We start from the raw sequence: 17,485 nt of genomic DNA on the forward strand, positions 1-17,485 counted from the left end.
GGACATCTCTCCTTGGATGTCCCACCATCAACTCAAACTTAACATGTCCAAAACAGAACTCCATTATTTTCCCACCCAAACCCTGTCCATGACTTTCCCATCACTGTAGACAACACCACCATTCTTCCTAGCTCACAAGTGTTATCCTCGATTCATCTCTCTCATTCAACCCACTGAACTTTCACCAAATCCTGTCGGTGCTACCTTCACAACATCACTAAAATCTGCCCTATCCTCACCAATCAAACTGCTATGACAATCATTCGAGCACTTAGACTATCCCTCCTTGACTACTACATTAACCTCCTTGCTGACCTCCCTGTTTCCTCTCTCCCCTCTTCAGACCACACTTCACCCTGCTGCCCAGATCCATATTTCTAAAAAAGACATTCAGTCCATGTCTTCCCTCACCTCAAGAATAATAGTAATAATAATAATAATGTTGGTATTTGTTAAGCGCTTACTATGTGCAAAGCACTGTTCTAAGCGCTGGGGGGAACACAAGGAGATGAGGTTGTCCCAGTGGTTGCCCAGCCACCTCTTCATCAAGGAGAAACTCTTTACCATTTGGCTTTAAACACTCAATCACCTTGCCCCATCCTGATTACCTCGCTGATTTTCTACCTCAATACTCCAATGCTCCTCTAACACCAACCAACCTAATCACAGTAACTCGATTTTGTCTATCTCACTCACATCCTAACCTGGAACTCCCTCCCTCTTCATATATCTGACTGACTACCATTCTCCCCACCTTCAAAGACTTATTAAAATCACATCTCCTCCAAGAGGCCTTCCCCAACTAAGCCCTCATTTCCCTAATAATAATGATGGCATTTATTAAGCACTTACTATGTGCAAAGCACTGTTCTAAGTGCTGGGGAGGTTACAAAATGATCAGGTTGTCCCACGGGGGCTCACAGTCTTAATCCCCATTTTACAGACGAGGTAACTGAGGCCTAGAGAAGTTAAGTGACTTGCCCAAAGTCACACAGCTGACAATTGGTGGAGCTGGGATTTGAACCCATGACCTCTGACTCCAAAGTCCGTGCTCTTTCCACTGAGCCACGCTGCTTCTGTGTCACTCTTGCCCTTGGATTTGTAACCTCTGTTCACCCCATCCTCAACCCCAAAGCACTTATGGACATTTTATCTTTTTAAAGGTTTGTTTCCCCCCTAGACTGACTGTAAGCTCCTTGTGGGCAGGGAAGATATCTACCAACTGTCATTTTGTATTCTCCCAGGCAAGTGCCTACACACAGTAAGCACTCAATACATTCAATTGATTGAATTGACAATTCAAACCATCTAAACACCTAAACTAGATAATTCTACATGTAAGCCTGCCCATTCAACAGACCCTCAGGCTGTTGCCTCTGAGCATCCTGAAAAAGATTCTTTCATCTGAATAGAAACTTACAGACTTGTCCCCAGATAAGGCCTTAGGCACTCCACTAATCTCCTACAGGTCATTTTCTAAGATCCGATGACCAGACATGGTAGAAACTAAACATCTCCAATTTGGGAAAAATGTAGGAGGAAAGTCAAACCAAGCTGTCTCCCTTCCTGCTACATTTCTTTTGGGTCTCTATGAAAGGCCGCGGCCTGCACGCACCTCATCCCCCTGAAAAAGTCTTACTTTCACCGCTGGTGTCATCCTCATCATCGTCATCCTCATCGTCGGTGTAGAGAATGGGTCCATCAGAATCAGAATCATTGATCTGGCTCTCTCGGTGACCTTCAGCCCTGGAAGTATTGAAGGTCTCTCCCATCAACACAGGAATCACGAGGCAAGGGGTTTCCTTTACCAGCTCTTCTTTGGTTGTCAAACTGTTGAGACTCCAAAAAATAGTCCCATGATATCAATGCTATCCTGGCAGGGGCCCCATGATTCCTTTCCTCCTCTAGTGGATCCTTAGGAAGGGAGCTTACACTGTCAGACCATCCCAAATAGACATTATTTAGACATGACACTTCCTACAACCACTCTGGAAGCAGCTTATTCATTCATTCAATCATATTTATTGAGTGACTGCAGTATGCAAAGCACTGTATTAAGCACTTGGGAGAGTATAATATAACAATAAACAGACACATTCGCTGTCCACAACAAGCTTATAGTTTAGAGGGGGAGAAAGACATTAATATAGGAACAAAATTCAAAAGTCCTAAAATGAAAAGGCTATTCCAATGCAGGATTAGGATAAAGTCACATTAAACAATCATTTTCCAGGGCAACTTGTCTTTGTGGGAAGAGCACTGGACTGGAAGTCAGGAGACCTCCATCCTTCCTTTAGGTCTACCACTATCTGTGAGTTTAAGTAAGTCACTTTTCAACCTCTCAGCCTCGGACTTCCCAACTGAAAATTACATTATACGATTATTATATTATAAATTACTTGTTTATAGCAATGCCTGTCTCACATTCTAGAATGTTAGCTTGTTGCGGGTAGGGAATGTGCCTGCTAACTGTTGTACTGCATTCTCCCAAGTGCTTAGTAGAGTGCTCTGAACATAGTAAGTGCTCAATAAATACCACTGATTGATTGATTGATTTGAAAATAAGGCAAGCAATAATTATTTTAATTTCCTGACAGTGTATAGAGACAGCAAATGAAATAGTTATAAACATGAATGCTCTGAGCTCTTGAAGAGAACGTGTTTATTTTATCTAGGCAAGGTATTCATTCTTTTATGTTCTTATTTATCTGGTCACCACAAAAGCTCTTCCTAGAATTAAGTAGTTCTAACACATAAAAATTAGTAATAATGGTGACATTTGTTAAGCGGTTACTATGTGCCAAGCACCATACTAAGTACTGGGGTAGATACAAGTTTTCAGGTTAGACCTCGTTCCTGTCCCACATGGGGCTCATTATCTAGGTAGGAAGGAGAACAGGTACTGAATTCCCATTTTACAGAGGAAACTGAGGCACAGGGAATTTAAGGGACTTGTCCAAGGTCAACCAGCAGGTAAGTGGTGGTGCTGGGAATAGGTCCCAGATCCTCTGTCTCTGAGACCTGTGTTCTTTCCACAAGGTCATGCTGCTTCTTCCATGTTGGCTGCTCATTCTTATCCTCGGACTCCAGTTTGAACAAAGATGTAAACCCTGTTTAATTAGTTTGTCTCCTAACTTAAAGCAGCCACACTGGAAGAGTTCAACTTCCACAGAACTGTAAGCTCCTTGATGGCAGTCATCATGTTTACCACCTCTATTATAGTCTCTAATGTACTGAGTGCAGTGCTCTGCTAACAGTAAGTTCTCAATAAATGCCACTGATTGAGTGATTGACTGTTTTGATGTAAAAAAAAATAACAAGAAAAATAGTTCCCATCTAAAGGTGAATGGGTTATGGGAAGTGAGGAGTGCAGCAACTGGCAGTTGCATCATTTATTGTGCAAAACCTTTTGTCCACCTTTAAGCCACCAAAGGCCCATTAAATTTAGATGGTCATGTATTAATTATATACAATAACCAGTTGAACTATTGATGAACTAGAAATTGAGAATCGAAGCCCTAAATCAATTCCTTGATTTTATCTATTTTATTTCTTGGAATCACAAAACTTAAAGGGAGCAACAGAGGTTCCCTGTCTTCAGGCACAACCACAACTAAACCATCCTGGTGAAATGAGGACCTAGTTATAAAGTCCTCCAGAGAAGATTCCATAGCCCCTCTTTGTAACTCATTCTGGGATTTGACAACATTTACTCACAGGAAGGCCTATATCTAAATAAATCTATATCTATATCTAAAATAAATCCATTTCCCTTTGTTTCTTAGTCAGTGGCGATACAGTATACCTTCAAGTATACCTTCAGTATACCTGGGCTTCAAGGCTCTCCATCACCTCACCCCCTCCGACCTCACCTCCCTTCTCTCCTTCTACTGCCCAGCCCGCACCCTCCGCTCCTCCGCCGCTAATCTCCTCACCGTACCTCATTCTCGCCTGTCCCGCCATCAACCCCCAGCCCACGTCATTCCCCGGGCCTGGAATGCCCTCCCTCTGCCCATCCGCCAAGCTAGCTCTCTTCCTCCCTTCAAGGCCCTGCTGAGAGCTCACCTCCTCCAGGAGGCCTTCCCAGACTGATCCCCTTCCTTCCTCTCCCCCTCGTCCCCCTCTCCATCCCCCCATCTTACCTCCTTCCCTTCCCCACAGCACCTGTATATATGTATATATGGTTGTACATATTTATTACTCTATTTATTTATTTATTTATTTATTTTACTTGTACATTTCTATCCTATTTATTTTATTTTGTTGGTATGTTTGGTTCTGTTCTCTGTCTCCCCCTTTTAGACTGTGAGCCCACTGTTGGGTAGGGACTGTCTCTATGTGTTGCCAATTTGTACTTCCCAAGCGCTTAGTACAGTGCTCTGCACATAGTAAGCGCTCAATAAATACGATTGATTGATAATGCTGTATAAATCCCAGATACACCATTAAATCACCACCAGCCTTCTGCGCTCTAACTCCTTTAATGTTTACTCACTGGCAGGGATGGGTCTACCCCACTTTCATGCCGAGGAAAAAGGTGGTGATTTTCACATCTTTCTAATCTGCCCAAAACCACGATCTCACCACATGTGACTTCTCTGGGGCAGAGGGAAGCAAAGGCCAGCCCAATTCTGCCCAGCTCCCGACCTATGCTGACCTCCCTAACAGTCTCATGGATGGGGCTGGGGGGCTGGAGGGAGGGAGCAACTGGAGGGGGATGGAGCGGCTACTGAATCCATGGCTTGCCCCCTATTCTTTCATTCAAAGGAATTTATTGAGCGCTTACTGTATGCAGAGCACTGTACTAAGCACTTGGGAAAATACAATATAATAATAAACAGACGCGTTCCCTGCCCTCAACGAGCTTACAGTCTAGACTTGGGGAAAGCTCTATGAGATACCAGAGCTGGCACTGCTCTGGTCCTAAGCCTTGTGCAAACCCTTCTGACTGCTCAGGGGGCTGGAGAAAATGCAGGACCTCACAGTGGCAGAGAAAGTCATGGAGGGAACAGGGGGATGGACACATAGGAGAGGATAGACACAGTAGTAGCATGGCCTATGAATAGTGCACGGACCTAGGAATCAGGAGGATCTGGGCTCTAATCCTGCCTCTGTTACCTATCTGCTGTGTGACCTTGGGTAAGTCACTTCAATTCTCTGGGCCTCAGTTACCTCACCTGTTAAATGGGGATTAAGACTGTGAGTCCCATGTGGGACGTGGACTGTGTCCAACCTGATTAGCTCGTGTCTACTCCAGTGCTTGGAACAATGCCTGCCACATAGTAAGCACTCAATGAATACCATTAAAAAAAAAACACCCCAAAACCCAAACCTGTGTAAATTGGAGGTCCATGGTAAAACAGCAGCCCAGGGACCTGTTCCCAGGGACTTTCCATAGTAGTTTCAGGAAGGAGAGTTGGACATGAGGCAGATACAAGCATGAAGCAGCATGGCTCAATGGAAAGAGCACGGGCTTGGGAGTCAGAGGTCATGGGTTCAAATCCCGGCTCCGTCAATTGTCAGTTGTGTGACTTTGGGCAAGTCACTTAACTTCTCTGTGCCTCAGTAACCTCATCTGTAAAATGGGGATTAAGACTGTGAGCCCCACATGGGACAACCTGATCACCTTGTATCATCCCCAGTGCTTAGAACAGTGCTTTGCACAAAGTAAGTGCTTAACAAATGCTATCATTATTATTATTATGAAGAAGATGGCGGTGGGGAGATCTTCCCAGGAGTGCAACATGGAACATGCACCATCTCTGCCAGGAGGTAATCCGTGATTAATCCCTCTCCATCCTAGTCATGCCAACCTATCGGCCATTCCAAAATGTGTGTATTTATATGTTTATTGAGTTTTTTAAACTTGTGCCTATAATTTACAGCTATCCTAACCATGGTATGAATTTATGTCTAGAGTCTCCCCCATTAGATTGTAAGGCAGGGGTAGCAACTTTTACTTCCCTTCAACACCATTTATAGAGGAGACTGTATATTGTAATACTGTAAATTTAGTAATAATGAATCAGAACACTGAAGAAGTCTTAGAGATTCAATTCCATAATCACAAAATACATGACTTCAGGCTTAGTTTCGAGCACAGCAGTTACCCAATAAATGCTGGAAGACACCGTCTCTGAGGCAGGTTTCGACTAAGTGATTCCAGAGAGATACGTATTTTTCCTGTTTTTAAAGAAATTAAGCTATTCAGGCAGGCATTTCTTAAATTTTTCCCATAATTTATGCCCATTCATTGTTGTATCTCTTCAGTCCAAATAGAGAACATCAGTCTCTATAGAACTCAGTCTCATCATATATTTTGTTATTAAATCCACAATCTGTCTTTCTTCAGAATAGCCTTTGAACTTCAAGAAATAATAATTACATGTATTAATTCTTTACTGTGTGCCCTGTACAGTACCCCATAAGCTCTTGAATGAGATACGAGATAATCAGATCAAAAACATTCAAACATATAATCAGACAGTGATAACCATATCAGTCATGTGTCATTTTCGAGATCATTAGCAAAAGCAACAATAAACTGGGTAATCGGTAATCTGAAAAATGGAGTTGGGGAACTGAGGTTTACCTACAAATCCCAAGCCAAAACTTGGAATAATGCAGTGGGGAAAAATGTACGTGTGACATTTCTGTACATATTTGTATCCCAGCACCTCAGTGGACAGAGCCCAGGTTTGGGAGTCAGAGGTCTTGGGTTCTAATCCCAGCTCCGCCATGTCTGCTGTGTGACCCTGGGCAAGTCACTTAGCTTCTCTGAGCCTCAGTTCCCTCATCTGTAAAATGGGGATTAAGACTGTGAGCCCCACGTGGGACAACCTGATCACCTTGTATCCCCCCAGTGCTTAGAACAGTGCTTTGCGCATAGTAAGTACATAATAAACGCCATCATTATTATTCTCCTCTGTTTAGGAGCAATATTATCTTGTAGACTAGGGGCACCCAAACTGTGGCCTACAGACCAAATTCAGCCCCCAACTAATTGAGGACCGGGAGCATGTCATGAGCAGGAAACGGGTCTACCAACTCTGTCATATTCTCCCCAGCGCTTAGTATAGTGCTCTACACACAGAAAGCGCTCGACAAATGCCCTGACTGATTGATCAACCGTAACCCGCCTGAGATTTTTAGCAAACCTCTTTACCTAACTAGCTAACACGTGCATGAACTAAGAGGACGCACCTCAAAACTGAGATGTGCACTGGCTGAATACCCCACCCAGTTCTCGAGAATAGTTCAGTCTGTTAAATACCAGTATTCTCACTAACTTGATCAAGATAGATCAATGGCTGGCAACGAGTTTGTAACTGCCCACTTTTGTACTAATAAAGTTGATTTTAAAAAGTTCTGAAAAGTGTTTAATTGCTGCTAAATACTCCCCATTTTTGAATAGCTAACAAGCTATACTCCATCATTATCATCAATTGAAAAAAAATTATGTGGCCTGCATGCATACGGATTTCTGGTCATGTGTCCACAACTGAAAAAATATGGGTGCCTCCACTATAGACCACTGGTCACTTTAAATCAACTATGTCTTTAGATCTTTTTCTGATATAATTACCAATTAAAAGCCATTCTGATTTTGTGTAACATGTTTACCTCCATCAGTGTTTTCACACTTGCTCCCCTGAGATTTAGCCACTCTATTTCTGATCACTTCTCCCATCTTAAATCATTCAGAGTTTACATCCTATTCTCCAAGGTGCTGCCAATTTCATATTAGGGACTATTTTAAGTGAATGCTAATCATCCAAATCTTAATGATGATATTAAAAAGTACTGGGCGAAGAGAGACCCTGTGAGACCCCCTTTGTTTCAGCCCCCAAGATGATATCGTCCCTGAATCTACTCTATCTCCTCCAGTGAAGAATGAGCTTTGATCATTAAGCCCTGTGAGGCTTCTCTATGCCCATTTGCAACAAAGAAGGAGAATTAGTCTCATTCCAAAATAGGAACAGATATCCTTGTGAAAGAGCTCAACATCTCCAGTGAAGCAACCATACAGAGCCAAGACCTTGCCTGTTTCAAAAGTTTCTGAGTGAGTCAGGGCTGGGCAACAGGTACACTCTGAGCCACCAATCTGCATCTTCTCCTTCTGTTCCCAAAGGGGTCAGATAAAGAGAGAAAAAAAGAGAGGGTGGGAACAATGGGGAGCTACAGAATGAGCATATCTACCTGATGTCAAAGCCCCTATGATGATTTCCTCATTCAGCAGGGGAGCAGTGGAATAAAGTGGTTTCTTCTTAATGTCTCTGTGCCCATAATTATTCTGAGTGTGACTCACCCACATCAGCTGTTGTCTCACTTTCCCTAGGAAGGCTTCCCTGATAAAATCATAACACTTCAGTTGCAAGAGCCCACTACCCATCCACAGTATTTGGGTGTGTATTCACAGCCACGCAATTTACGTATGTATATTTATTGTAACTTATATTTACCTATGCTTTTACTTATTTGTTTGATTGTTTTGTCCTGCTATGCTGGCAATGTTTTTTGCTTTAACCTTATTCTAGCTCTTACTTTCACTGTCTATAAAATGGTGATTCAATGCTTGTTCTTCCTCTTAGACTGGGGGACCCATGTAGGACAGGGACTGTAACTGGAACTTGATTAACTTGCACCTACCCCAGTGCTTAGAACAGTGCCTGACAAATAGTAAACATTTAACATATATTATAATAATAGTAATGGTAATTTTTTATGGTATTTGTTACTATCTGTCAAACACTGTTTTAAGCACCGGGGGAGATACAAGTTAATCAGGTTCCAGTTGCTGTCTAGACTGTGAGCTCATTGTGGGCAGGAAGCACACCTACCAAATCTGTTGTCCTGTACTCTCCCAAGCGGTTAGTATAGTGTTCTGCACACAGTAAGTGCTCAATAAATGTGATCAACTGATTGGCCAGCACGGGGCTCAAAGTCTAAGTAGGATGGAGTACAGGTATTTAATTCCCATTTTACAGTTGAGGAAACTAAGGCACAGAGAAGTTAAGTAACTTGTGCAAGGTTATGGAGCAAGCAATTGGCAGAACTGAGATTACAGCCCAGGTTTTCTGAATCTGAGTTCGGTGCTCTCTCCACTAGTCCAGACTGCTTCTGTCTGTCTCCTTCACTATACTGTAAGTGCCATGAGGGCAGGAAACGTATATCTTGCTCCTTTGGGACTTTGCCTAGCACTCACTAGGCATTCAATAAGCACTTAGTACAGTGCTCTGCACACAGTAAGCACTCAATAAATATGATTGATTGATTAAATAGATGCTACTAATGGATCAACTGGATCATTAATTAAATCTAAATCCATTAGTTGGGTCTAGAATTTTAGAAGTGTTTTGCTCCCAAACTCACCATTTCACCCTTTCTCTGCTAACATCAAGGCCAGGATCTGATGGGGCAGTGGTTTTGTTGGTCGGCTCTTCAGTCCAGAGAGGATGAGTGGAGTCCAAGTCAGAGGAAGGCGGGCCGCCCCCACTGTTAATTGTCACAACTGGAGTGTCCGAGGAAAGAGCGCACTGACTCGTGTGAGAGAGAGGAAGGGTGGGGGGAGGAGGAGGAAGAGGAGGTGGAGGAGCTGTAGGTGGGGGTGGAACCACAGGCTGGCTCTGTTGGTCATCAGAATTCTGCTCTTCAGAAGTGGGGAGAGTTTGCTCTAGCTTAAGTTTTTCCTCCTTGGTGTCTAAATGATCTCCTGAGGTGTTGGCTAAGCCAGAAGTAGCTCCATCTGTTGGTGTTCGGGTCGCTGACTGCTTCCCGGTTTTTTTCTTGCCTCTTGTAGTTCCCGCTATCCCTGTTTTGCTAGATGCTGGCTCCTTAGCAGCTTTGGGACGAGATGAGGAAGACGAAGTTGATGGTGAAGATGCCGACTTGGAGACACTTGCTTTTTTTAAATGAGAGGAGCTTGCTAAAATGAGAGAGAAATTTGGCATTAAAAAACAAAAAACCTCCATTTTGCATAGTTTTCCATTAAAGCGGCTGAACTGTAGTTTCCATTAGCCTTTTAAAAATCTTCATTTCAAATATCAGATTGCTTGAAAAGCAAACACTCATTACACTGCCAATAGATTAGCTGCAGCCCAGCTGTCACTGTATTTGCCTTACTAAGGAGATCCATCTTGAGTCCTTATCATTCTTTGGATAGGGGCCCTTCCTGGGAATAAACGACCTTACCTGGTATCCCTGTTCAGAAGATGGAGTACTACTGCCTGATTGGACTGAATTCTTCTCCCAGCCAGTCTCCCAGGATCCAGCTGACTTCCATTCTGATTCCCAAAGAAACTACAACTGTCCCTTTATCCCAGTGACTTCTAACTCCCTTTTCCTCCCATCTTTCCTTTATTGTTTGTGTTCAGTCCATGATATTAATAAAACCTTGCACCTAAAGTTATTTTCTCATCACAGCACTTAACCGAGCCATGGAGTCCCAAGTGCTGGGAGGAGAAGAACTCAAGAGGCAAACCAGGATGACCTCCTGACTTTGAAAGAGGACTGCGCTTACACCACCATGGAGTCAGGACTCTTCTTAAAATTGAAGGGCAAAAAGTGAAAATTGGCAAATTCTTCCTAACTTCAAATTTACGTTTTCTTCTATAGAGAGAGTTTCTCCTGTTTAATATGCTAGCATCATATCTCCACAGGTGACAATTTCCTCTGGAAAGCAATGAAAACATTCCTGTGAAGTACCAGAGCCAAATGTGGTTTTTGGACGCCCCTATGTCATTTGAGCCCAGAAGCATGCCACCCAGAACCCCTCGCCGTCCACCTCACTCCACCATCCCAGGGGGGTGGGGTTGGGGGGCAGGAGAAGAGGAGCAAGGAGGGAAGACGTCTGACCCTAACTTGCCGGAGCAAGAGTATAGACAGGCTAAAGTGAAAGCAGTGTTGAATTCTCCAATTTGAGAGCAATGGGACAGGGGTTGGTTGTAGTGACTGCTGGATAGCCCCTACCTAAACAGCATGGAGCTTGACAACATTTGCACTGCCTGGTAGCTCTTTTGTATTTATTGTTCTTCTTGTCCTCTCATGTTGGTTCGCCTTTAACAATCAATCAACTGCTTATCATCAACCTCCTCCCAAGTTTTAGGTGGTGATTCCCTTGAGGAGGCCTCGACCATTCCTTCTTTATCCTCCATTGTACTTTTCCCCAGGGTTTATATAATTCTCTGCACAGAGTAGGCACTTCTAAAATGCCACTGAACAGAGTTTGAGTATTTCTAGGGAGTGGAAAGTCTTTATTAAATACTGAACTGTAAATGCCTTTCTAAAAATGACTCAAATTGATCTGGTTCCCCTCCTTGAAATACAGCAGTGATAGAAAAAGGTCTCATTTTTCCTGTCAAATGCTACACTCATAAAACCTTAACAATGATGAAAAACAATACCTGGGGGCAGTTTTCCTTTTTCTAACCCCTTCACAGTTTAAAGGGATCTGCCGAGTGCAATAACATCTAATGAGTCAACCAAAAATATTGGAGGGAGAGGAAGAGCCAGTCAGTGGCTTGGTAAAATTGGCTCAATTCATTTAAAAACTGATACAATTATTCTGCAGAAGATCCATATACCCACTTTCTCTGTAGCAGGGCTAGAGTGTGTTGGGGGGTGGGGTGGCGGGCACTAATTTTGGCCAAAGGGTAACATAGCATATTTCTTAGTGTGTGGACTCCTCTTAGCTGTCAGGGTGAAGAGAGGTCAAGGGCTCTTATTTGGTATGAAACTTGTGCCTCAGTTACCTCACCTGTAAAATGGGTATTAAGACTGTAAACCACATATGGGACATGGACTGTGTCCAAACTGATTAACTTGTATCTACCCCAACACTTTGTACAGTACCTGGCACATGGTAAGCGCTTAATACCATTTTTTTAAAAAAAGAGTGATCCAAGAATTGCCAAAGGGCAGCGAGCAACTTCTGTCCACCCTACCTGGGAATTGTGGAGTGCAGGGGTGTCCAACTGCAGCCGTGGCCACAGAGAAGCCGCTGCAGAGAGAAGTGCAGTGTCTTCCATAAACTCAAATGTCCCCTAGATCCAGGTCTCTCTGCCCTCTATCAATCTGGGAAGTACAAATGACTAGACTACTTACTGGAAGCATCATCAGAGTCAATAAATAAGCACTCAAGCAGCAGGAAATCTCTCCTTTGTTAAATCATGTGAAAATCTCCTGAGAATAAATGTCCCTCTCCCCTGGATTAGTCACCAGTGATTCCCTAATAGTTTTCCAATCCCTCACAGGTCACTGCCATCTATTTGAGGGGAATTTTTCCTAGTGTGGGTGGGCCCTTTACCAAGAAACTTCTGCTCACTCACTAACCCCCTGCCGGACTTATCTTTAGACAGCAAAATCCTGGTGATTTCACTTCAGAGTTTATCTGAAGAGAGTGAGACGGCAAAATGTTTGCTCTTAGGAGCAAAATAAAGAAAATTAGCTAACCATCTTCTGAACCTGGATCTGAAATACCAGAAGATAAACCACTGTCTGCATTTGCATATTTTGTGATTGAGATGGGGTAAAGGGAAGCATTTGAAAGATTGAAAAGATTAAAATGAAAATCAAAACTGTACAGTGAAGAAGTTAAATTTCTAGTATCCTTAAGGAAGATATTGGATAGGATAACACAGAAAGTGCTTTTTATGCATTGCTATTTAAAAAGCCTAAAGACCCCACCCACAAATTTCTCCTCTCTTAGACACCTTGGCCCCTCCAAAGCCTCCAACTTTTCCAGGGGTGCACAGCAACCAACTATGACATTGAGATAGGACCATTCATCTATTTTGCACCCTGATGAACTGCAGATCCTCTCTTCCTTCTGGTTTCAAAGCCAATTAGCAATTAGAGAGTACTCTATTCCCATCTGAGAAAAAAAAAACAAATAAAAACAAAGAACACCTTTCTAGCAGGCTCAGCTAACCAGCCCACACCTCGCCCACAGTAGGAGGCAGGAGGGCCTTTCCCACTCACCCATCCCAGCCAAACTCTGGGAACCAGAGCCTCTAGGAAATCTCACCTGAGCCCTGGGAGTGGCGTTCCTTTGAGCCAATTAAGGCTGTGACTTCAGGAGGTCCGTAAGGATTGCAATTCCTCAGCTTACCAATGTGTGAGTGGGCAACTCCATGTACTAATGGGATGCTAGGAAGAGCTGGGGGTGGGGTGGGAGAATTGAGATTTGGTTGGGGAGGGCCCAGGGAAAAAATACCTGGATGGTACCTTTTTACAAGGGCTTCTTTGTCATGACAAAACATTCCTGTTTTCTTTTTGGTAGATTTTGGGGGTCTTTTCTTTTTTCTTTTGTTGGAACAATTTTTTGAATTGCTCACTTCTACTGCATTTTTTTCAGCAAGTGAACAAATGACTTCCAACCATAAGGACGGCCAACACAACTGCCACAAGTCAATAACATCTTATGAATATTTTAAGGGCCCAGCAGTGTCTGACTGAGGGCAGCTGAAAGAGGCTCTAGAAAAATATTATGTTTTGCAACACCAGACTGTTCCAGCTACCAACCTGGCCTGCTGTCTCAATGTTTGCTGGGCTTTAAGACAACAGTGTGGCTGTTTCAGTGTAACCCATCACCACTACGGCAAAAACAATTCAAGTGAAAGTAAGGTTGGCAAGAGGTCATTCATCCCTCTTCCTTCAAACTCTAGTCTTATGAAAGTGGCATGATCCGTCACCAAGCCATTGGTGCCTGAGCAATCCTACTGGAATGCACTGTTGACCATATGGTGCTATACGCTAAAGATGGGATCTGCTATATTTTTGGGGGGCAGAGCCTGCATCACAGAGGGTCTTTGAGCACCACTCAACCTTGGGTAGGAGTCCCGGTCAGAAGTGTCATATTCGATACAAAGGAGAGCTGTATCTATGTATGTATATAATGTCACTGGAATAAAGTACCTTTCTCTTGCTTAAGTAAATTTGCTTCAATAATAATAATAATAATAATGATAGCATTTATTAAGAGCTTATTATGTGCAAAGCACTGATCTAAGCGCTGGGGAGGTTACAAGGTGATCAGGTTGTCCCACGGGGGGCTCACAGTCTTCATCCCCATTTTACAGATGAGGTCACTGAGGCCCAGAGAAGTTAAGTGACTTGTCCAAAGTCACACAGCTGACAAGTGGAGGGGTTGGGATTTGAAGCCATGACCACTGACTCCAAAGCCCGGGCTCTTTCCACTGAGCCACGCTGCTTCAAGTGTTAGGAGACATGAACAATCCATTCATTCTATTCATTCTATTCAGAGAGACATCTGAAATTCAGAAACTTAGGAAAATGGTTGGGGTCTTCACTTGACACTAAACCTCTGCTTTTATAGAGAGCGTAGGTTATACTAAATGCATTATGGTTCCCCCAAATATTTTATGGTGAAGAACATCCAGTAACATGAAAAGAAAAAGAAGAGAAGCAGCGTGGCTCAGTAATGTCTCTGCTGTAGAATGGCCACACATAAGTCAGCTGTGTGACTTTGGGCAAGTCACTTCACTTCTCTGTGCCTCAGTTACCTCATCTGTAAAATGGGGATTAAGACTGAGCACCCCACATGGGACAACCTGATCACCTTATATCCTCCCCAGCGCTTAGAACAGTACTTTGCCCATAGTAAGTGCTTAACAAATGCCATTATTGTTATTATTGTTATTATTATGAAAATACCTTAAATGGAATGTTGTGGGAGTAAAATGATAATTCATGCCTTTATACCCCTCTGGAATATGTCTGATGATGCATTCTGGGAAGAGAGGAAATAATCTCTGTCTATTTGTTCTGATGACTTGACACCTGTCCATGTGTTTTGTTTTGTTGTCTGTCTCCCCTTTCTAGACTGTGAGCCCGTTGTTGGGTAGGGACCATCTCTATATGTTGCCAACTTATATTTCCCAAGTGCTTAGTACAGTGCTCTGCAAAAAGTAAGTGCTCAATAAATACAATTGAATGAATGAATGAATAAATCAGTGGCAGGAAGGAGGAAAGGACAAAACGATCCCGACTCTAGCTTCCATGAAACACATCTGACAGAATAATGAACAAGAGAACCTTGCAAGCAATCAGAACATACTAGGGTTTCTGAAGAAAGAAAGGTGATTTCGTAAATGGGGAGGGAGGAAGGATGTGTTAAAAACCAGTGCCTTTTTTGGGCAGAATAAAAGGGGCTGGGATGGAGTACATAAATTCAAGTATGAGCTCAAACTTGTTATCATTATCTATGATCTTTTGCTCTTAATTGCACACATGGAACGACAACAAATGAACTCTCTTTGGTAGACAGAGAAAACAAAGGCATTTGTACATTTTTCTGGCTTATGCAACCCAACCCAATTAGCGGCATGGAGATTTTCGTAAGAGACAAATACACTGTTCTTCATGAAGGAAGAAATGGGGCCCCCTTGCAAGACCCGAGCCCAAGACATGCACGTGCACCAAACACACCAAGCCGGCTGCGGTACTCACCGGCCTCCCGATTCACATTGCGACTTGTCGGCTTGGGTGGAGGGACAGGGGGCTGCTTACTGGGAGCCTTGGCATTTTTTTTAACAGCAGGTGCTTCGTCACCCTTGTGGCTGCCCACAGCTGTAGTGCCTTTGGGTGGGGCCGTTGTTTTTTTGGGTTTGGATTTAGGCTTAGGTTTAGGAGGAGGTGGACCAGGAACGGGGAGTGTCGATGTTTCAGAACAGTTTTCAGGGTTCTCTATAAATAAGAAAGTGAACAGAAGCCAACTGACACAGACACATGACACATAAATGCAATGCACGAGACAAGGTGACGACCAGAGATGCTGCTTAACTCTGAAAGGAGCAATGGACAAGAAGTGGTAGCTGGGATCTGGAATTCCAAGACTTCTTGAGATCTTCCATACTTCCTGAGCCTCAGCCCCTTTTGCCCCAGAACAGGGTTATTACATCCAGCAATCGATTTCACCGTCCATTCCTGGCTCTTGGATGTCAAAAACCATGCCTGTTGGAGGGTGCAAAACATAGTGTGGTGCCCAACACTCTACAAGGCACTAAATAGCTGATTCTTTTTTTGAAAGGTAGCATTTGTGTGCCCCTTGTATCCAGAGAACTTCAAGGTGCTTTCAAAATGAGTATTTTTCACTTAAACAAGAAGTCTGGCCCCAGGAAAATTTGAATTGATCTTAATTGAAGATCAATATGCTGCAAATATTTGGAGTAAGCACTTGACTCCAGGAACAAGAAGCACAGAATGGTACGTTCCTGCTTGAAGCTATTTTCCTCTAACCATACCATGGTTGCTAAGGAATTTACTCATATATCTCCTCTAAGGCATTTTCCTTCTCTGGGGAGAACTCAAGCCAAATATCTGAAAGTGATTTGCACTCAGTCTCTTTGTGGTCTCCAGCACAAACAGCAGTGTCAAAAATCAATACCTCTCTGGGCAAGGCAGACATTGTAGAGTACATTAAAGTCTGCACTATGCAATACCAAGTAATGTCTCTGCTATAGAATGGCCACACACCCTTCTTGCATCCAGAACTTTTTCAGCCTCATGGTAATTCCCTCTGACCCTTTTTAAAAGTGTTTACGTTATGCTAACATCACAGTCAGTATCCAAAATGCATTAAATGTTGTTGGGTAAAGGGAAAACCAATGTTTGGGAAAGAGAGCTTTGGATACATAAAATGCATCTGTAAAAGATAGCTTCTTAATGATGGATTAATTCACTTAAAGAAGGGGTAAAAAACTCCCAGGGTCCAGAACTATGTTCTGCCAATCACTTCCAGGAAACCACCAGGGGAACTTCGCTGCATAGACTCACCTGTAATTATAATTCCATAGAGTTAAGCCACATTTGTTTAAAAATGAAGGGTGATAAAAGACAAGAGACAAATGTGTTAAAGACAAAACTATTTGTTCATTGCCTCTGCCTTTCCACTGGGAAAGAACAAAAATGGATTTTAACGAAAACCCATTTCCAATGCCTGGCACATAGTGATGCTTAGAAAATACTGTAACAAAATCTGATCTCTCTCTGACTTAGACTGTGAGCTCCATGTGGGACAGGGATTGTATGTGATCTGATTATCCTGTACCTACTTCAGCGTTTAGCACAGTGCTTGGCACAAGGTATCTAACCAATATCATTATTATTATTATTAGTAGTAGTATTATTAGTATTATTAATAATAAAATACCTCATCCTACTTTGTTTACAATGGCAGTAGCCTTGTTTTTATTTTCTGCTGTTATTACTGACATGTTAAATACTAAATAGCATCTTCAGGTGCTAGGAACTGCTGGATCAGGACAAAGACAGAGGAAAGGATACTTTTTGGAAACAAATGATTCCTATGTGGGAGGCATAAAGATTTCTGTGCCCATTTTTTGAGTTCTTTGGGTATGAAATTATAAACGGTGTGTTTATTCTTGACCCTTACCAACCTGAGAAAATAGGTTAATATATAATCTCCATAAAGTAAAAAAAAAGAAAAAGAAAAAAACTTTTCAAA

The 17,485-nt window shown here is 42.8% G+C and overlaps 1 protein-coding gene across 6 annotated transcripts in view; it reads right to left on the reverse strand.

Annotated features, from left to right (window-relative positions):
- The window catches only part of PHACTR2 (phosphatase and actin regulator 2), a 235,623-nt gene that overhangs the window by 29,155 nt on the left and 188,983 nt on the right, over nt 1-17,485 (reverse strand). For 3 of the 6 annotated variants that reach the window (XM_038771215.1, XM_038771224.1, XM_038771209.1), the window contains 3 exons: nt 15,469-15,705; nt 9,373-9,925; nt 1,640-1,839 (listed from right to left, as the gene is read on the reverse strand). In XM_038771215.1, the coding sequence (XP_038627143.1) occupies nt 1,640-1,839; nt 9,373-9,925; nt 15,469-15,705 (990 nt within the window). The remainder of the gene's footprint in view (nt 1-1,639; nt 1,840-9,372; nt 9,926-15,468; nt 15,706-17,485) is intronic. The other 3 variants (XM_038771212.1, XM_038771242.1, XM_038771233.1) reach the window with 3 other exon arrangements.

The sequence above is a fragment of the Tachyglossus aculeatus genome, chromosome 2 (assembly GCF_015852505.1).
Source record: "Tachyglossus aculeatus isolate mTacAcu1 chromosome 2, mTacAcu1.pri, whole genome shotgun sequence".
Taxonomy (NCBI): domain Eukaryota; kingdom Metazoa; phylum Chordata; class Mammalia; order Monotremata; family Tachyglossidae; genus Tachyglossus; species Tachyglossus aculeatus.